The 22,190-nt window shown below is 41.9% G+C and overlaps 1 protein-coding gene across 5 annotated transcripts in view; it reads right to left on the bottom strand.

Annotated features, from left to right (window-relative positions):
* Window positions 1-22,190, bottom strand: part of ADAMTSL1 (ADAMTS like 1) — a 703,248-nt gene that overhangs the window by 209,010 nt on the left and 472,048 nt on the right. For all 5 annotated transcript variants that reach the window (XR_007773162.1, XR_007773161.1, XR_007773160.1 and 2 more), the window contains 2 exons: window positions 20,936-20,981; window positions 2,679-2,915 (listed from right to left, as the gene is read on the bottom strand). Coding sequence is in view for 1 of the 5 variants with exons in the window: in XM_050944097.1 (XP_050800054.1) it covers window positions 2,679-2,915; window positions 20,936-20,981 (283 nt within the window). In the remaining 4 variants the exon portion in view is untranslated. The remainder of the gene's footprint in view (window positions 1-2,678; window positions 2,916-20,935; window positions 20,982-22,190) is intronic.

The following is a 22,190-nucleotide window of genomic DNA, read 5'->3' on the forward strand; positions in this document are numbered from 1 at the left end:
AGCAAATCATTGCATATTGTAATCAAAGGGATCTGGAAAAAAATAGGGATACTGTGTATCTTGTAGGACTCCCCAAATAGCAGAGCCATCCTCTCTGCGTGCTACCATAGGAAGGAATAATCAAAAGTGAAAAAGAAGCATGTACTGAATCAGCAACAACAAATGAATGGTACATTTCTCGCACACACACACACACACCCGTCACATTGTAAATAAAGATAACGTAAGCATCTCTCCAACAACATCTAAACGTTCTCCTAATGAGTCTAGGATTCCTGATACAGCTGCTTCTAACTCCATAACACTACATATGATGGTAGCTTTGCTTATTCCGAATATAGTCAGAAGTCTGTGTTGATTTTATGCTAAACTGGTGGGTGGTCATACGTAAAGCAAAAATGTCAGATTGCTTGCAATACTTATTACAAAAATCTTCATAAATATGACACTCAGCTACTGGGATCTCTAACCCTCTGAGAAATATGAAAAATAAGGGATAAAAACCAGAAAAATATATCTTAAATTCTGTATGGAGCAACTTGAGAAGGTAATTAACAAATGCACACTTGCCAGTGCGGGGCAGAGAACACCACCTTCTACTCAGGGAATGGTAGTGAGTAACACAGAAAGAAAGCTAACTGTTTATTCCTGACATTACTACCTTTGGGAACAGCTTGTAGACACATGATATGCCACAGACTGACCCCAGTCAGATACACAGAGAGTCATCTAGTTGGGCTGAAATGTGACACATATAGCTTATTGTTGGATCCATTGGAAAAAAATGTGCCATTTCTATAAAAGCCCATACCTATCTTGATGTCACTGACACCAATGGAGAATTGTTACTAAGATTCATTAATCTTAGTAGCAATGTTTATACGCTTTACAAAGTGCACACTTTTTTTCCTAGCTTTAAAATATTAATTTCCTGCTCTACTGCCAGCTACAGAGTATACGAAAGCTATAGTTGTATAATCAGAAGAATGTATTCTGAGAGTCCATGGGGTTCCCTTTATTACAGAATCAGTCAAATGGTGCCCCAAGTCAGTGGAAACCTGCAAGTGAGCCAGCAAGACACTTCTTGACTTTCTTGGCTTTTGAGACAATTTCAGCGTGAATAATCTAGAAAAGGTACCCCTACCTCCCTGTGACAGAGTGATCCTGGGGCTTGCAACCAGTCTATTCATAAACACGCTGTCACTCCGAGGTCATAGAAGGACCTCACGGTAAATGTGCAGCTGTGACCTTTGAAGGTTGCCTTTTTCTGTAGCCATGACAAATCCACATGGCTGCAGGCTTGAAACTGTCTGCTATGGTGCCCTCATTGATGCAATTCTGGTGTCATCTTCGGTGAAAATATCACAGAAATATAGATAGAAAAGGTTACTTTGAGTTTTGAGGTGTTAAGGTTAAAGTTTATGGACCTGATTAACAATGGGTTACCAACTTGGATATGCTAGCTCTGCCTTAATATAAAATATTAACTTGAAAGGATTATTTTTCCTCCCCTAAAAATCTATATACATCCAAAATGTATGCAGCTGAGAGTTTATCCAAATAGAACCTCCAGGCCAAAAGGTTTCCCTATTACTAACTTTAAACAAGGATACAAGCGTTTTTTCCCTTTGCTCATCTAGACTTCTAGCCCTGTCCGATGCTCTCAGGAGTCACTAACTTTTTCAGTATAGCAGGTACATTAAAACTACTACTCAGATTGTGATTCTTCATCAGACACAAAGAGTAAATACAATTGGCCAAATGCAGAGGTGGTGCAATGACTGAACCCCTAAGTTGCCTTAAGTATAAAAGATACAGAAATCTCAATGTTAATTCATTATGAGACATGGAATTTTTTTTTTGGTAAAAAATTATGCAATATTTATATAGGTCACAAATCGTGAGGAAAATTTTGGAGTAATAATACTCACGGTTAAGATAATTTCCAAGATCTTGGAAAAGAGCTGACCATTTATTTAGAAAATCAATAAAATGAAAGAATCAACAAGTAAATCTGAAAAAACAAAGTTAATGCATAGCATTTTGACAGCCCTTTCCACCTGTAGATCTCAAAGTACTTTGCAGAGCAGCGTTAACAATATTTTCCCTATTTTACAGATGGGAAACTGAGGCATAGAAAGACTAAGTGACTTGCTCAGAGTTACTCAACAAATCACTGCTGAGTTTCCAGTTTAGTGCTCCATCCACTGTTGTTTGTGACTTGTAGAAAGAAGAATTTGAATAATAATATTTAAGGGAAGATTAATTTCCTCAATCTTGGGAAGTTCTAAAATATAATTAAAGATTAAATTGTTCCTTTTTAGGGTAATTTTTTCCAGTAGGATCACTTGCTATAGCTAAATGTGTAAAATGCAGGAACCATCAACCATATTTTTTCCAAGTGAAAAGAAGGGAAAGTCATCACCCCTCCCCTACCCTCACCCCACCAAAAAAGAGAAAAATCCCTTTGTTTCATGAATCTGCCCAGCAATTCCTATAGTACTTTACAGAAAGCACATTAAAATGATTGTGAAAACAGAAATACATAAAAAGAAAACCCTACAGCTGTGCAAATAATGGGGGGGATGAAGGAGGAGACAAAGAAGGAGTGAATGACAGACAGATAGTCAGGAAAAGAATCATTACGACATATGCTAGAATAAGAACTCCCTGCTTACTTGGCACAAGCCACTAATGCACATATCCAGTGACTCAGTGTAGCATCGCGTGCCGTCAAGGACCTTCGGAGCCAGTTCCACAACAAGGGTTGTCCCTTTGGCTTGGCACTTCAGTGAACATGGGTTGTCAGGGTCATTAGAGACAGGAAGCCATTCATAAAACTGTCCCTGGTACTTGACATCATTATGAGCAGAACACTGCTGGGCCCGAAAATCACCGGCTTCTGGAGGGCAATCCTGAAGAGGAGAAAAGGGAGAAAGAGGTCAGCTCCAAGAGGGCTAATTACATTTTTGTCAAGGACGTACAGCTGGCAGCACCAGAGTAACACACTTTTAGATGTAGGAGTTTTTCACTTGGGCAAATACACTGGTCAAAGTGTTCCATCCCATTTTATCTGCCGATAGTTCACCAGACTACTATGCATTCAGGGGATTACTGTAGCAATACTGAAAAACACCAATGCCACTAGGAAATATGTTTCAGCATAGGACAGACACGTGCTTGTCCTACCCATAAAACGTATCAGTCATGAAACGTTCTTATTAACTTTAAAACTACATACACACACAAATCTTTAGCTAACTTTTCTTTTTTCCTTTGGAAAAAAATATCACAAATTACTCAATTTAAATGTTTGTTTGTATAAGCATCCCTAACTAGCTTCCCCACCCCCCAAAGTGAGCTAAATCAGTCAGTGAAACAACAAGAGCCAGAAATGCTACGTATATTTGTATTACTTCAATCTGGCTAATACAGGCACAGATTTCACAATCCACAGAATCAGCAATTTTTTAGGTTTTGCGGTACAAATGTTAAAAACAAAATCCTTTGTTAAGCTCTCTGGGAAGGTTTCTGAAACATTTTGGGTGCAGACATAAATGCTCTAATTTGCAATAAATTATGTGATAAGGACTGCTAGATGCTGAATATTCAGACCACCCAGTACAGATTTCACTTATTAGTGAATACAGATCTTATTTGAACTGCTTGCTCTCTCTGAGATGACAGTTGAATGCTTTCCATAGATCAGTATTGCTAAGCCTTAGCATTCAAAAATAATTAGTTGAGTCTCATGAAATCATGAGATCGACTTAAAATCATGAGATTTCTAAAAATAGTAAAATTTGTCTTCTGCTTTTTGATCCCTTAGGGTTCACATTTTTAAGCTTTTCTCTGCAACCACAGTGCTAAAAACTCCTTTTTTTATTAAATGGAAGCCAAGAGTCTTGAATAATCACATAATTTCAGGCTCTGGGTCTACAGGACAAACACTAAATATCACAAGAACTGTGGTAAAATAGCAAGAATTTGCAACGCTGCTGCATTAGGATTTCAGTGATCCTTGAGTCCGCCCTAACTCATCCTGTTTCTGCAGTGAAGGCTATTCTTCTTGGTGTTTAAGTGATGGTTCAGTGTTATATCTGTTACCTCCTTTATCTGGGGGCTATATCTCTTATCTACTAAGGAGTATAAAAATGGACCTGGTGTTGATTCAATAGGTCTTTAGCATATCTAACTACAACGATCCCAGTCTTCACAAAATTCTACAATATCCTTATTAGCTTCCTGTCTATCTAGTCTTGCTTTGAAGTAAACCTCTTCTCTGATGAAGATTCCAATATTTTTCTCAACAGCTTTGTCCAAAGAAAAGCCTTCTTGCTATTTAGCAAAAATGTGTCCTCTCAGTTTTATACCATCACTCCCAGTTTCAGCTGTGCTAGCTATTTACAATACTTCCCCTGCACTTCCATTTGTTAACTCCTTGCTGGTATTTTTAAACTGCTCCAATTCCTACATTGTTTGGTAAGAAAGGTATAGTCATTGTGAGTGTTGCAGGTAAATTTTAGAACTTAAAAACTTTATGGCTTGTATTGATCAGGTTCTAAGCAGTAGTATTTCTTACTTGGCAAGCTTTCAGATTACTCTTGTGAGCAAACTGGGAGACACTTTTTATTGGTGCACTCGGACTGCACGGAAAACAAATATTCTGTTTCGTGAAAAAATGCGATGTTTCCACATTTGTTTTTGTTCCACTTTGGAACTAGAACTAAAACTAGACCTTGAAAAAAGTAGCGTTAAAAACAAGCAAGAACAGCCAATGACCCTGTGTTTATGGCACTTACCTGGGATACAGGAGACCTGGGATACAAGATACTGCTCTGACTGATTCAGAGCAGGTTCAATCTCTCCTGTTGGAGCTATTCCACTTTGTATAAATAATTAACTATTCATTGAGCCACAAAGACAGACACAATAGCCTATTGGTTAGAGCACTTGTCTAGGAATCCTGCAGAGCAAGGGTTTGATCCTGGGTCTCCCATATACTATGCCCACACTGGGAGGGGATGGATGTCTTCCATGCTTCAAGTGTGAAATAAATGGTGTCCCCATAGCAGACAACAGCACAACTTTATGACAGTCAGAGGAACGGTGGAAAAAGGGACTTTGGCTGCCCCCTACTCTAGAGTAATGTACACCGAAGTTCTAAAACGAGTCCCAATCACCTTCTCCCTGTAAGGGTAGTGGATGAGGACAAAGTGGGTCAACTTCAAGCTTTACTCCTGCAGAACTCAAACAACACTCAACTTCTGTTAATCCATAATGGAAGAATACACGTTATGTCTAGATGCATTTATTTTCTATTCTAAAAAAAAACTCTGTAAAATTATGCACAAGTTAGTTGTGCTCCTCCTCATGCTCCTGGCAAACTGCCAATGCGGATCTGCATGTGGCAAAGTTTGGGCACCCTTCACACAGACTGAACAGAGTAGAGTAGATTCATATTCTAGGTCCAGTTTTGCCCCCATAGATGTGTATCTGCAGGCAGAATTGGGCCTTCCGTTCTACTTTTAAACAAAGGTGAACAAGGCAATCAAAGCTTGATCCAAGATCTGGTTTAGCTATGTGTTCAGGACAATTTGTGGCCTCACTTCCTGCCACAAAAACTGTACAGTGCATATCCCTCTCTGAATTTTCCTGTCCATAAGCGTAGAGTCAGGTCTAATAGCTTGGCTTATGCTGTAGCTCACAGAGCCAAGCCAGAACTCTTGTTTGGTTCTAGCTTGGCTCTGCCTTCAAAACTTCCTGGCTTGTGCAGTTTTATTTTTATGAAGACAAAAGGCTCAATAAACTGCACAACATGGAGGGGTCATAATCCTGCTTCGTACACGTTTCACTACATTTGTTTATTTGGGTTTTATTTTTAAATCAGAGAAATAAAAATACATAGTCAACATAACAAGGTCTCAGGACATTGCAGGTGACCAATACCAAATGTTAACTACTTCCAGTCTTCGATTTCCCTGATCAGAATAAAACAATGGATTTAAATAGCATATAGAGCTAGTTTTTTAAAGACGTTTCCATGGGAAACTTGAAGCCATTCAAAGAATAACTGTAAGAACCCATACATATATGGCACAAGCTTACACATACTGGTATGCACGTGCAAAAGAATTTGACCCTGCTGTACACAGAACCATTACAAGTCATGTATGCCACTTCTTTTCCATTAATGCCCTAGGCCTGGCGCTAAACCTGTTTGAAGACCTCTTCACTGGGCTTGGGGTGAATTTCAGTGCCATGTACATTTACACACACACACACACACACACACACACACACACACACACACACACACACTTTTATTCCGTGACTCTGCTTGGAAATGTAAGCAATTAGTATCTTTTTATACCCAAGGGAGACTATTAAGAAAAATAACAGCCCAAATTTTCTCTTCCATTATATGGGGTACAATGATGACATGTGGAGTGAAAGTCAGTACAGAATTTGGCTCATTTTTTCCTCATGTCCAGAGGTGTTTTTTTTTAATAAGTATTATTTGTCGTTTGTATTATGGTAGTGGGTAGAGCCTCACTGTGTTGGGCACTATGCAACCACTCAATTAAAGATAGAATACAGTCCCTGCCCCGAAGAGCTTAGAGTCTAAAAATTGGTATTGTAGCTCCTGAATGAGCAGGCAAGACAAAGTCATGATATTTGGCCACATGTTTTGTCCACCCTGTAAAATATGATTTACTTCTAAACAACTATTACACCTTCATATAAGATAATGAGCTCTCTTTTCTTTTCTGTCACAATCTCCCTGAACCTCACTTTTTAAAATTTAAATGTCAGACGAGCAGTTTTTCAGGCAGCAGAAACCATAGGGTCTGATTTCATGATGCTTCTCCACCTGTGAAAATGCTTTGCTCGAACCATTAAAAGAAAAGAATGAAGCTCAACTGTTGCAAATGGATGGGGTTAGAAGAGTTGGACAATCCTCCACTAGTGTAAACTGGCATAGCTCCATTGCACCCCTACAGCATTAATGGTTTTACACCAGTTAAGTATCTAGTCCTGGAAGAGTAACCTGCCAAGCTGACTGAACCTGAGATGGGAGTTACTCCAGCTTAGCACTACATTCAAATTTTAATATTTTGTAGAAAAGATGGCTGTGGGCTTGGGTAGAAATAGGGCATAAAGGCCTTTCCTCTCCCTGGAGAATCAGAAAGAGACAGATAGAATGGAAAGACTCATTCACCTTAAGTCTCTTTTCAGCTGTTTTCCCCTCCCTCCTCATTAAGGCTTCTCAGGGCAGGAAAAAGTCTAATGAGTTTAAAAAAAAAAAAAGGCATCGGTTCGTGAATTAACTTCGCCTAGAATCACTCTGCTAGGTGAAGAAAGCTGTTTCAAGATAATCAACATGCAAAGGTTTGTGGAATATTTCTGACCAGCAGAGTCAGTGCAAGATGTTATAAACTCAGTTAATCCAGTCAGGTCGAGATTGTCTCCATTCCTGCGAAAACAGACTTCACTTTAAAGATGGCCAGAAATTCCCTTAGGTGTATGAAACCTACTATTTTAAAACAAACACAGAAGTTTCAGCCTCATCTCTTAAGCACCTAATCCTGACTGCATTATTAAGGCTTCATTCACTCCCTCCCCTCCAAATTTTTTTTTCAACCTGACCTCTTATTTGCCCCTATTGTAATTCATAAGGTCCGTGGAGTTCTGCTATATTTGAATCCCATTCAAAACACTTTCTATTAATCAACGAGCCAGTGGAAAAGATAAGATGAATCCCAGATGTCCCTTGATGGCGATAGGTAGATCAGATTACATGGGACAAAAGAGGGTCAGGCTTTTTAAAGTTTACTTAGTGGGTGAAATGTAAAAGATCATATCTAGGCTCTTATAAGGTGGAAGCAGTTGTGGAGTCTTTAAAACAGTTTACAGTATAGATACTTGTATATTTTCAGAGGCCAAGAGAGATTTACTGTAGATTGAGCTCTTCCTTTGCGCAAAAAATGGCAAACAACTGGACTATTCTGTGTAGCATCTGACATAACAGTTTATTGAATCAGTTCCATGACATATGTGCTCTAGTTTGACTCCACAGGCTTATTTATAAAAAGGACAAATCTTGAGGTCCTCCTACACTCGGAGTTCGTCTGAGTAAAGACTGAGTAAGCACCTGAGAGTACGTCCACACAGCCTGCAGCAGTGAGCCTCCCAGCCCAGGCTGACACATCTGAGCTACCAGAGCTCACACTAGTAGTCTAAAAACAGATACATAGACAGTGCTTTGAAGTTGAGCTCGGGCTGGAGCACAGGGCTGCCCAGAGGATTCTGGGGGCCTGGGGCAAAGCAATTTCGGGGGCCCCTTCCATTAAAAAAAGTTGCAATACTATAGAATACTATATTCTCGTGGGGGCCCCTGCGGGGCTCAGGCAAATTGCTCCACTTCCCCCTCCTACCCCCAGGCAGCCCTGCTGGAGTGTGGGCTCTGAAACCTAGGAAGGAGGTTCTCCACACTTATTTTCTGAGTGCCAGAATGAATCCTGTTAGCCCAAGTCAATTAACCCAGGCTGGGAGGCTTGTTGCCTGCCGCAGGTTCTCTAGACATTCCCAGAGATGCAAGCAATGGGAGAAGAATCAGCTGCAATAGGGGAGATTTTCTATAAATGTAGCACTCACATTACAGAGCTCTCACTACTATTTTTTCCTCTGTACTATTCTAATTATTTTGCACAGTTTCTTTGGTATTACACAACCAGGGCCGGCTTCAGGAAGTGCGGGGCCCTGGCAGGGATGACTTAAAAAGAAAAAAAAGTGTAAAAAAAAGCCTTCCATTTCTTCCATGTATTACTTACTTTCCATAACTATATAAATAATAAAATTGTATATTATGTACATTGCATCATATATGCTGTTGATTGGTTATTAATGACTGCCATTTCATGTGCGCAGGTCCACGCCACTCCTTCAGGGTTTGCACATGTGTGGGTCCCCGCTGCTTCCTGCCCCCCTCATTGAAGCAGGTGTGCAGGTTACTGGCCTGGGAACTGCAGGGCAACAGTGGACATGGGGCTGGTTCGAGGCAGGGCAGGGGCTGACTGGAGGTAGGGTCTGGCTGCAGGCAGGGCAAAGGGTGTGGGGCTGGCTGGAGACAGGGGAGTGTGGGGAGGGCTGGCTTCAGGCAGGGCCACAGGGGGGTGCATCAGGGGTTGGCAGGGCTGGAGACAGGAGTATGGGACTGGCTGGCTTCAGGTAGCAGGATGCAGCAGGGGTTGGCTGGAGACAGGGCAGGGTGGGCAGTGCAGGGCTGGTGCGGGCAGGGGTGTGTGGCAGGGGTTGGCTGGAGACAGGGCAGGGGAGTTGGTAGGGGCTGGCTGTGGGCAGGGGGTGCAGAGCTGGCTGCAGGCAGCAGGGGGCGGGGCTGGTGTGGGCAGGGCAGGGGGTGCAGCAGAGGCAGCTGGAGCCCCGGCCCTTTAAATAGCTCCCAAGCCCCCAGCTATCCCAGGGCTCTGGGGGCTATTTAAAGGGCCCAGGGCTCCCCTGCTTCTACCTCGCCCCGGAGCTTTTAAATAGCCGCGGGAGCCCTGGGGAATGCATGGGGGCGGCGGGTCTCCGGCGGCTATTTAAAGGACTGGGGTGGCAGAGGCAGCTGGAGCCCTGGCCCTTTAAATAGCCCCCAGAGCCCCGGGGGCTATTTAAAGGGCCCGGAGCTCCAGCCGGGGGCAAGGGGCTTGCTGCGCTCCGGCCAGAGCTCCAGCCGGGGCCGCGGGGCTTGTTGCGCTCCAGCCGAAGCTCCAGCCGGGGCCGCGGGGCTTGTCGCGCTCCAGCCGGGGCCGCGGGGCTTGTCGCGCTCCAGTCGAAGCTCCAGCCGGGGCTGGGGGGCTTGCGGTGCTCCGGCCAAAGCTCCAGCCAGGAGAGCGGGGGCCGCAGGGCTTGCGGCACTCCGGCCAGAGCTCCAGCTGGGAGAGCGGGGCTGTGGGGCAGCCGCGCCCCCGCCAGCGCTTTGGTCAGGGGAGCGGGGCCATGGAAGACCCTGGAGCAGACCACAGCCGGGGTAAGTAAAACAAATTTAAAAGGCACCTAAAGCGCGGGGCCCTCTTAGGCACAGGGCCGATTCCCAGGAATAGGGCAAATTGGCCTAAAGCTGGCCCTGTACACAACTTTACGTTTCTTTAAGCCTTCCATAAAAAGTCTTAAAAAGAGAGAGAAATTCATTGCATGATGTAATCCAAAGAAAGAACGAACCACCACAGTGAGAGGAATTTTTTAAAAATAAGATCAGGTCACACCTATATTCTCTTTTGTTTTTTTGTTAAATAATTTAAAATATTACAGAAACTTAATAGGTTTCATGAAACAGTTTGAATTGGATTAAACAGTTTTTCAAAAAAGCAAAAAAATTCAATAGAAACATTTTGACTAGTGATATTAGTTATGTAGCTGGGATAGTACTGTATTGTGCACAAAGCATTTGAGGTTTATCTATATAAAGACTTAGTGCATGGCAAGCTGGGGTGTAACTCTATGCTCTTACCCTGTCTACACTGCCTGGGTCTACAGACTTGGGCTTTCACTACAACACTAGGAACAGCAGTTTAGACATCTGGGCTCAGGCTGGGCAGCCAGAAGTGGGGGAAGCTTCAGATCCCATTCTCCAGCCTGAGCCACAGCACTGACACAACTGTTTTTAGCATCATAGTGCGAGTCCAAGTCTGTAGACCCAGGCTCTGAGACTCACTGCAGTGGGTTTTAAAATTCAGTGTAGACATACCCTAAGTATCCATGTGGACCATGCTGCCATGTGCTAAAAGGTCCATAGTGCACTTTAATGTACTGCTGTTTCAGAGGGACAAGAACAGGTTATCAAAGTTGTTCCTACATAAGGGTAAACAAAAATTTCAAGGGGGGCAGTACTTTGTTTGTAGACTTCTATTTGTTTCATTCCCAGTGCTGCTTATTTGTACACAGTGGTAATTCAACAGCTTTCCAAATAAACATAAATCACTTCTGTTATCAAGTGAGATCAGGACATGAGTGTGTACTTTACAGATGTACAGTAACTCTGTGAACAGCACTACTGATACCACACAAAAGTCATCACTAACTTAACAGCATATACATTGGGAGGCTTTGTCTTTCTGCTACCAGAAGCACCTGAGGAACAAGTTGATTAAGAATTCCCAAATTATCACGACACTGAGTTCATATATGAAGACTGCTTTTCAAAGTCTAAGGAGAGTTTTCTTTCCAATGATGCATAGCACAGCACAACGTTCAACCCCTGTGGCTGACTATTTGAGGTCAAACCCAAAAAGTTATGAATAAAAATTTAAAAAAAGATTAATGAAGATCTCAAGAAAATTACCTATCCAATTCTCTGACACAACCTTAATTCCTAACCCTCTAAGAAGAGTTTGCCTCTACCTATTACAAAAATACTCATAACTGTAAGTTATGGTATAAACGTAGGTAGCATGCTGTCAAACTGAACTGCTCCGTGTGTGTGCGTGTGTGTGTTCGTTCTCATACTTCACTGAAATAGAGTAATTAAATGTGCAGTAAGGAATCACTGATTTGATACAGATCAAATCACCTGCAGTAGACTCCCTCATTTTTTATTCCATGTTAGGTGAAGAATAGTAGATTCCAACCTGAATTTGCTTTGGGCTCTTGCTGAGTAGCACAGCTATGCTGAGAAACAATATTCTCTCCAGCTGCAGAGTGATCTTCAATATGCCACTCTGGACACTTTGTGGTCTGAAGGGTGTATGATAGAATAATATGCTACAAAGGTGCTTACACAGAAAATGGAAATACAAGGGCTTGAAATGAAAGACTTAACAGAAAAACTGAAATGAATCCTATTAAATTATCCAGATCGATTCTAATCTGATCAGAATCAGAAACAGACAGCTGCAGCGGCACAGGAGGCGGCGAACAGACCTGATCGGGAGAACAGAAGGGTGTGCTGTCTGCCAGGGGCTAAGATACAGGATGTGGACCTGAGGCTGAATACGATCTTAGCGAGAGCGGGAAAGAATCCGTTGATTATCCTTCATGTGGGAACAAATGATACGGCTAGTTACTCGCTGGACTGTATCAAGGAGGACTATGCCAGACTGGGGAAGACGCTCAAAGAAATCGAGGCTCAGGTGATCTTCAGTGGGATTCTGCCAGTTCCTAGAGCGGGGCGACGAAGGAGTGACAAGATTATGGCGATCAACAGATGGCTCAGGCAGTGGTGTTATAAGGAGGGCTTTGGGATGTACGGTTACTGGGAAGCGTTTACGGATAGACGACTGTTCGCTCAGGATGGACTTCATCTAAGCAAGGAGGGAAATAGAATTCTAGGATGGAGGCTCGCCGACCTCATCAAGAGAGCTTTAAACTAGGAAGTTGGGGGAGATGGTTGGGAGATGTTCAGGAGATCTCCATGCCGGAATATAACCTGGAGAGGGAAGTAAACAAAGTGAGAGGGGATACCCTTGCGGTCCAAAGAATTGATCCAAGGAGGAATAGTGGAGTAGAAACCAGAGTAACGGGTGATGCTGGTGGTAGAAGGTCTGTGCACGACGGGGGAAAGAATGTCACTGAGGCCAAACGCCGAAAATTAAAATGTCTGTACACTAATGCGAGGAGCCTAGGTAACAAGATGGAGGAACTGGAGCTACTGGTGCAGGAAGTGAAACCGGATATTATAGGGATAACCGAAACCTGGTGGAATAGTACTCATGACTGGAGCATGGGTATTGAAGGCTATGTGCTGTTTAGAAAAGACAGGAAGAAAGGCAAAGGTGGTGGAGTTGCCTTGTTCATCAATGATGAAATTAACTGTAGCGAAATAAGAAGCGATGGAATGGATAAGACAGAGTCTGTCTGGGCAAAAATCACACTGGGTAAAAAAGCAACTAGAGCTTCCCCTGAGATAGTGCTTGGGGTGTGCTATAGACCGCCGGGATCTGATTTGGATATGGATAGAGACCTCTTTAATGTCTTTAATGAAGTAAACACAAAGGGGAAATGTGTGATTATGGGGGATTTCAACTTCCCGGATATAGACTGGAGGACGAGTGCTTGCAAGAATAATAGGGGTCAGACTTTTCTGGATGTGATAGCGGATGGATTTCTTCATCAAGTAGTTGAAGTACCTACAAGAGGGGATGCCATTTTAGATTTGGTGTTGGTGAGCAGTGAGGACCTCGTAGAAGAAATGGTGGTAGGGGACAACCTTGGTTGGAGTGATCATGAGCTGATTCAGTTCAAACTAGATGGAAGGATAAACAAATGTAGATCTGGGATTAGGGTTTTCGACTTCTCGAGGGCTAATTTTAAAGAGTTAAGGAAATTAGTTAGGGAAATGTATTGGATGGAGGAACTAGTGGATTTAAATGTGGAGGAGGCCTGGAATTACTTTAAGTCGCAGCTGCGGAGACTGTCGGAAGCCTGCATCCCAAGAAAGGGGAAAAAAAACCATGGGCAGGAGTTGTAGGCCAAACTGGATGAGCAAGCAACTCAGAGAGAGGATTAGACAAAAGCAGAAAGCTTACAGGGAGTGGAAGAAAGGCAGGATCAGTAAGGGAAGCTACCTCGGTGAGGTCAGAACATGTAGGGATAAAGTGAGGAAGGCTAAAAGCCGCATTGAACTGGACCTTGCAAAGGGAATCAAAACCAATAATAAAAGGTTCTACAGCCACATAAATAAGAGGAAAACAAAGAAAGAAGAAGTGGGGCCGCTATACACTGAGGATGGAATGGAGGTTAAGGATAACCTAGGCATGGCCCAACATCTAAACAAGTACTTTGCCTCAGTTTTTAATAAGACTAGTGAGGAGTCTAGCGATGATGAAGGGATGATAAACGGGAATGTGGATATGGAAGTGGATATTACCGCAACTGAGGTAGAGGCCGTACTTGAACAGCTCAATGGGACGAAGTCGGAGGGCCCAGACAATCTCCATCCGAGGATATTAAAGGAACTGGCGCGTGAAATTGTGAGCCCGTTAGCGAGAATTTTTAAGCAATCGATAAACTCGGGGGTTGTGCCGTATGACTGGAGGATTGCTAATGTAGTTCCTATTTTTAAGAAAGGGAATAAAAGTGATCCGGGTAATTATAGGCCTGTTAGCTTGACGTCTGTAGTATGTAAGGTCTTGGAAAAAATTTTAAGGGAGAAAGTAGTTAAGGACATAGAGGTCAATGGTAATTGGGACAAACTGCAACACGGATTTACTAAAGGTAGATCGTGTCAAACCAATCTGATCTCCTTCTTTGAGAAGGTGACGGATTACTTAGATAAAGGAAATGCGGTAGATATAATTTACCTAGATTTCAGTAAGGAGTTTGACATGGTTCCGCATGGGGAACTGTTAGTTAAATTGGAAAAGATGGGGATGAATATGAAAGTTGTAAGGTGGATAAGGAACTGGTTAAAGGGGAGACTCCAGCGGGTCGTACTGAAAGGTGAACTGTCAGGCTGGAAGGAGGTCACTAGTGGAGTCCCTCAAGGATCGGTTTTGGGACCGATCTTATTTAACCTTTTTATTACTGACCTTGGCACAAAGAGCGGGAATGTGCTAATAAAGTTTGCGGATGACACAAAGCTGGGGGGTATTGCTAACACGGAGAAGGACAGGGATACTATTCAGGAAGATCTGAACCACCTTGTAAACTGGAGTAATAGAAATAGGATGAAATACAATAGTGAAAAGTGCAAGGTCATGCACTTAGGAATTAATAATAAGAATTTTAGATATACGTTGGGGACGCATCAGTTGGAAGCGACAGAGGAGGAGAAGGACCTTGGGGTATTGGTTGATAGCAGGATGACTATGAGTCACCAATGTGATACGGCTGTTAAAAAAGCAAATGCGATTTTGGGATGCATCAGGCGAGGTATTTCCAGCAAGGATAAGGAGGTGTTAGTACCGTTATATAAGGCGTTGGTGAGACCCCATCTGGAATACTGTGCGCAGTTCTGGTGTCCCATGTTCAAGAAGGATGAATTCAAACTGGAACAGGTTCAGAGACGGGCTACTAGGATGATCCGAGGAATGGAAAAACTGCCTTATGAAAGGAGACTCAAAGAGCTTGGCTTGTTTAGCCTGGCCAAAGAAGGCTGCGGGGGGATATGCTTGCTCTATATAAATATATCAGGGGGGTTAACATTAGGGAGGGAGAGGAATTATTTAAGTTTAGTACTAATGTAGGCACGAGGACGAATGGGTATAAACTGGATATTAGGAAGTTTAGACTTGAAATTAGACAAAGGTTTCTAACCATTAGGGGAGTGAAGTTTTGGAACAGTCTTCCGAGGGAAGTAGTAGGGGCAAAAGACTTTTCTGGCTTTAAGACAAAGCTTGATAAGTATATGGAGGGGATGTTATGATAGGATCGTTCATTTGGGCAATTGATCTTGGATTACCACCAGATAGGTCTGCTCAATGGTCTGCGGGGAGATGTTGGATGGGATGGGAACTGAGTTACTGCAGAGAATTCCTTCTTGGGTGCTGGCTGGTGAGTCTTGCCCACATGCTCAGGGTTTAGCTGATCGCCATATTTGGGGTCAGGAAGGAATTTTCCTCCAGGGCGGATTGGCAGGGGCCCTGGAGGTTTTTCGCCTTCCCCTGCAGCGTGGGGCACGGGTCGCTTGCTGGTGGATTCTCTGCAGCTTGAGGTCTTCAAACCAATTTTGAGGATTTCAATAACTCAGTCCTGGGTTAGGGGTTGTTATAAAATTGGATGGGTGGGGTTCTGTGGCCTGCCTTGTGCAGGAGGTCAGACTAGATGATCATATTGGTCCCTTCTGACCTATGAGTCTATGAATCTTAAAATGCCACTTGTGTAGAGGGGACAGGGAAGAACATCTGCAGTGCTCACCCTAGTCTGCCCTGTCAATCATCTTGATATATTTATTCAGGACAAAGCCTGCCTTAAAAAACAACAGTTGTGCACGATCATAGTTATTTTGCTAGATGACAGGGAGACACGAATTCAGACCTTAAAGCATCTATCATTACAATAACATAGTTAATGGCACTTGTTCACTAACATAAAGAACTAATTCTTGGGCAGTTACTATGAAATAACTTCTGAAAATGTACATGTCCAGAGGAAAAACACAAGCCAAACACCTTCCACAATAAGGGATGTAGCCATAATAAGTGGTCTGAGTGCAGGAGAACTGTCATTTAAAACATAATTCAGTTCCTACTCAGGAAGTTTAAGTAAAGTTGGTGTTAATAAAGAGATTCGAGTTAGCCTATGGTTGCCTTCTTCACATGAGCAAATTTGCACATGTTGGCAGCCTAGTCAAGTGGCTTACAGAATCATCCAAGTGGAGGAAAATGCCTACATTTGTAACAAAGCCCCAACCTAGGTGGTTTTGTTTCAAAAGATTTTATTGATATGCCAGCCACAGGAAGGTAGAAAAACTGAACACTTCTAAACCCCTGAACAGATCTGACATTCCCTCCGGCAAGGATAGTGCTGCCCACAGGTGCAAGCCAATATAACCTGTCTGATCACATTTCACATCCCTTACAGGTTTGATATTTTGAAGTGTTACTATGTAACAACATTGCCCCTTTTAAAAAATGGACAGTGGTGTTGATTCTTGTTCACACAAAAGGAGCACAGAGTGGTAAGAAGCAGGAATGGAGGAAGTTTGTATGGAGTCAGAAAGTGGTGTAGTCAAATAAATAGACTCAGATTACAAGGCCAGAAAGGACCACAGTGATTATCTAATCTGATCTCCTGCATAACACTGGCCAGAGAACTTCCCCAAAATAATTCCTTTAAAACAAATCCAATCCTGATTTAAAAATAGTCAGTGATTGTGACTCCACAACATGTTCCAATGGTTAATTACTCTCATTGTTAAAAATGTACATGTTATGATATAGCCAAGTAGAGAAGGTGGGATTTGGGGGAAGTGGTTATGGGCTATGCTCACAAGGTTTGGTCTGAACTAACGTCCATAGGTTCAATCTTGGGTCTGTATAATTGATCTAAAAGGTATTACAAATATAGGCATTCTTGTGAGATTTATGGCACGTTCTTGTTTTCATTTGAGGAAACCACCACAAGAGCCTTATCTGTGGTGTTCAGTATCTGGGAACAATTCTTCAGTGTGTTGTAACATACTGGCACGCTTGTGGGAAGTACCAACCCAACAAGATGGAATGTCAAACCTGCTCAAGTGCTCGTCACTGTTTCTGTCTAGAACCAAGAAGCAGTATATCAAAATGAAAAGTATTTGTGACAAATCTGAACATTTTCAACTGTGCAAAAATGTTTGGGGACAGCAGATGTTTGGATCAGACAGAGGAAGCAGCGGACAATGGGATGAAAGGTTGGTGAGGGAGAGGCAGAAAAAGGGAGAACAGGAGGTTGATAACATGATAAATAGGAGAGAATCTGGTAGGTGAGAAACAGACTGAAGGAAAGAAAAGGCACAATTCATCAGCTGAAAAGAAAAAAAAAATCCATCTATAATCTGCCCACAATGCAGCATTGCAGAAGAATCCAGCTCTGGAAATTCCACCTAGAGTGTCACTTTTTAAAATGTTTATTTTTCATACCATAAGATGTGTAGTTATCAACCAAAACATGTTTTTATTGCATTCAGAATAATTTTCTAAAACAACCCAACTAGGTTCACCCACTGCCCCTCGAATTTCTACAATGGTTGGAACCATATTTGGAATTAATATTAGTATTTATATAAAAATGTTTCCTAAAATAATTAAGAAACCAAATCATCATCAGATTCTTTCATTCCTACTTTCAATATTTACACATGTGGCTTCATATTCATAATATTTCCAGTTTCTGATCAACATAAGGCAGTAACTGGTAAGCAAGCCAAATCAGATGTGTTCCTTTACAGGACTGCTCAAAAGCTTTCTAGACAACAGTGTCAACCTCTCTCACAGCCCCCAGCTGTGATTGGGGCTCTCAGAAGAATAATACAGGTCACTGAAGAAACAGATGCACCTCTCTCTCCTTTTTCCTCTCCTCTCCCTTTTCCCGTTCAACATTTTTTCCCCTGTAATCTAATTTCAGGATGAATTAAAAACAGCTGTGGCAAAAATCCCACAAATGATAATGTCTGTGAAAATGTGGTCATTGCCAAACTCCAAGAAGTACACTTCCAATTCTCTTATTTCATCCCCCCCAAATAAAGAGTTTGTTTTTAGCATTTATAACTGCCTTTTTCTGGAAGACGACAGTCATATAAACAAAGGCACATGAGCTCTGAGAGATAACTACACTTTGCAGCAAATAAAAAGACTGGCTAATTTTATGCCCCGTTATACCACTAGTGCAGAAGTTATCCATGCTAACATAGTGGTAAATGAAGTTCGTGTATAAGTTGATCCCTGCAAGAATCAGAAAGGAATTTTTCCATGTGTTAAATAATGAAGAAGTGGCTAGATTCATTATAGATTTTGAAAGCCCTCGGTAGAGGCAGAATGTTCATCCAGGATGGTGCCTTCTCTGTTTTCCAGGTTTTTATGGAGCAAAGTTTCAAAGCTGGATACTTGACATTTTTGAGCAAAAATGCACATGCAACTGTGTGTCCACATTCCTGTACCTGGATACATAAGTAAGTTATATGAGTAACTAGCCATTTCCAGGACCAGTTATTGGATTTGCAGGTATACTCATGATAATTGAGCATGCAAATACAGAGGGTATAGTTCAAACGAAACATATGACTCTTTTACTATTCTGAAAGGCATTAGGGATATCCTACTACCAGAGCTACATAGGGAAAACATCTCAACTTATTAAAATGATTCAAAATGGAGAAAAGGTAAATGGAAAACACTTAATTGTATCCACTCTACAGACATGTAATTGTATGAGGTCATAAGGCTTCTTCTTTAAATATGTGACTATCTGGAACCTGTTTCTTGTTAATCAAGTACGCTGAGCATTCCAGTCAGATGCTAGGACCATCCAGATTGGCAAAAGCAAGCTCAGTGGAGGTCTGAGTACACTAAGGTCTGAATCTAGAAGGTCTAATTAGGTTTATTTTTAATAGTGCATGTGCTTCAAAAACCTATCTATTTATTGACAATAAGTCAACAATGGAGGAAAATTCAGCATTGCACCTTCTTCAGAATAAGTTCATGTTAGAGTCACACATTAGGGGTGAATCCAGGCCCCACTGAAATCAAAAGGAAAACTTTCACTGACTTCAGTAGGGCCTGGATTTCACACCAGTTTAAGTTTTCGTTAATTGCTGTTGGATAATCAAGAGAATTTTACATTACTAACGTGATCAGAAGTTTGGAGCCAATATTGTTAAGTATTAGGTAAGTAAAGACACTTCTTCTAGGCAAAACTACAGGAGCTTTTATTCTGAAGAGAAACCATCCAGGTCCACAGGCCCAAAACTGAACCTAACCTAAAAATAACATTTACAAAAAAAATCCTGTGTCTTGGAAAATCCGCTCAGCAACTCCAAAACCAAGGTTATAATCTACATGAAATCACAGCTTCTCAGAAGGGTGCTCCAGCAACATCAAACTCATGCAGAGCAGGATCCTAGTACATTTCGTTTCCCTCAATGCTTACAGGAGCCAGGCAGGCAGGCGGGTTGACATGATGTGCATGCACTTGAAAACCAAACTAAAGCCGATGGGTCTATTTTAGGCCAATCAGCTTTGACAATATCTCTTCCTTTTGTTCCATGTCATATTCCATGGAGCTACAGCTATGTGGCTTGACTGACACAAATTAACCTTCCTGCTCTCTTCGGTGTCCTGGTGTAGTGTAAGTGCCTCACAGTTGGAAAACGGCCCACGAAGCAGCAGGCAGGCTTATTTACTGACTACTCAAGTTGTTGTCAGTTACTGCAGCAGATGTCTAGACTGAAGCAAGATTTCAGTGACCCAAAGAAACCCCCGGAGTCGCACAATTTTTGACTGAAGCAGAAGTGAGAGAAAAAGGGACAATAATTCTCTCTGCATGAGGATGCTAGAGCTGTGCAGAAATGACCAATTCTTTGTGAATTGTGTTCTGTGGAAAACATGAGCCAAATCCAGAGGAATTTACTCAGTTTTTTACTCTGCTGTTTCTCAGACATAGTTCCCATTGAGAGGTGTCTCCATCTGACCCTGTGAGGTGTGAAAATTTTACTGAATGCTTTACTGGCTTTAATTTCCATTTTTACCAATCAAATTCATGCTGACCCATGTAATTTTTTACAATTTTTAGCATAATATAAGACTTTACACATTATAGTCTTTGCCTCTGTTTTCACCAGTGTAAACAGCTTATTGTTCTGCTGAGAGAAGTTGGAGAGGCTTATTTTATAGTATTGAAAGCTGCATTTCACCACCAGACATAACTGAAAACCTTTAGAATGGCAGACAATGGCAAAATATTATAGGTGAATGCAAGGGACCATCGCAAAACAACCTAATAAAATGTTCAAAGGGATTTCAACCCTGGGGAGGAACAGAAGAATGAGAGAGAGACAGAGTCAGAGACAGACATATTTCTCTTCAGCCGCCAACTTCCTCCCATTCTCTGTGGAAGTCAGTCCTTTAGGGCTCAGTCCTGCAGCCAGACAAATCTCCTATTGAAGAGTTTTACTAAAGTAAAGACTAGAAGACGACCAGGCCCTTTCTGCCACTAAACTAACTATACAGAACAGTGAATCCACTTCTCCATGTTTCATGGGCTCAGTCCAGTTTATAAAGGAAGTAAATAATCCCGGCTAGAACGATGCAAGTATCATGGTTCTACCACGCTTGCGCCATACCCTCCAAATTAGCTCTAAAAATGGTGAGGTACATAACAGTATTCCCATGGCACCAGCATTATTTAAATAATTACATTATTAGTATTACCATCCAATTTTTATTATTGACTTATTTTACATAATTATATTAATTACAAATAAATGTTATTAGTATTACAATCATAAGTAAGGTTCACTTACCACATTGCTGCATGTTCTGTATCTAATGTTTCGCCCTTCACAGCTCCTGTGTCCAAAAAGAAAAATACCCCCCACATTAATAACTTAATATCACAATATTTAGTGTTTACTGTATATTGCAACTTTTCATCCACAGATCTCAAAGCACTTTTTACAAAAGAGAGTAAGGATCATTATGCATTTTACAGATAGGGAACTGAAGGCATAACTCTGTTTCTTGAATGCAACTGCATATTTGTATAGATACTCCTAGCATTAGTTTATTTTCTCCATTCCTTCCCTAAAATACTCTCTCCTGATGTGGTGTGGGTTTCCTGAAGAAGTGGAAAGAAATGAGTAAAGAAATGCAGCACAGAAACTGAGCTGGAAACCTATATCTGAATTTCATCAGTTCTTTTTCACACCTCCCAAGAACGCATAAGTGACCTTGCAGCAATGTGCGTCTGGCTGCACAACCATACTTCGCACCCACTGCAGCCCAAATCCTAACACTGACACATAGCCCTGGCAGCCAGACTGCATGAGGGAGTATTCCTCATGGGCTAGGAGGAAAGGAATCCTTTCACTACGCCACAGAGCAGCAGTGGAGCCGTATAACCTCCTCAGTGCTTGCCTCACATCTTACCTGGGAGAGCAAGAGGATAATTGTGTAAAAACAGATCTCCCAGCCCCACTTCACTCCCAAATCTGTGCTGCAGAGCCACTGAGCAGCTGGGCCTTCTGGAGCTTAGGGACTCCGCACCCTTTATGGGGACTTCACTAAATCTTTCTATTTCCTCCCACACAGAAGAACCACACTGGCAGGGCCTTCTAAGGGACATTTTGAAACAAAAAATAATTTCAAACCAACAAAGCTGTTATGTTTTGTTTAAGAAAATGTTGAAACAACGCATTTTGATTTTGGGGGAATTTTTAAAAAGTATTTCCTGACCAAAACAATTGAATGAAACAGACATAAATTTGCAAAATATTTCAATAACGTCAAATCTTCATTTTTGCCAAAAAAAGGTTTGGGTTGAAAAATCTCATCCAGCTCTATTCAGAATATTCAGCAGAGGTTCTCAGTGAAAAACAGAATGGAGACCTCGGACCTTACACTGTTCTTCATCTCCACCAGAACAGAATTCCCTTTATTTTTAATTTCTTAATTTTTTTCCAGATTGAGCAAAGCATGCGTTCCTTGAGGACTAAATGCCTGCCAAGTCAAAAGTTTTAAACCCAAACCATTTCTGAATTATCCAAGTGCCAGGACAGT

Source organism: Gopherus flavomarginatus, chromosome 3 (assembly GCF_025201925.1).
Source record: "Gopherus flavomarginatus isolate rGopFla2 chromosome 3, rGopFla2.mat.asm, whole genome shotgun sequence".
In the NCBI taxonomy this organism is placed as follows: domain Eukaryota; kingdom Metazoa; phylum Chordata; order Testudines; family Testudinidae; genus Gopherus; species Gopherus flavomarginatus.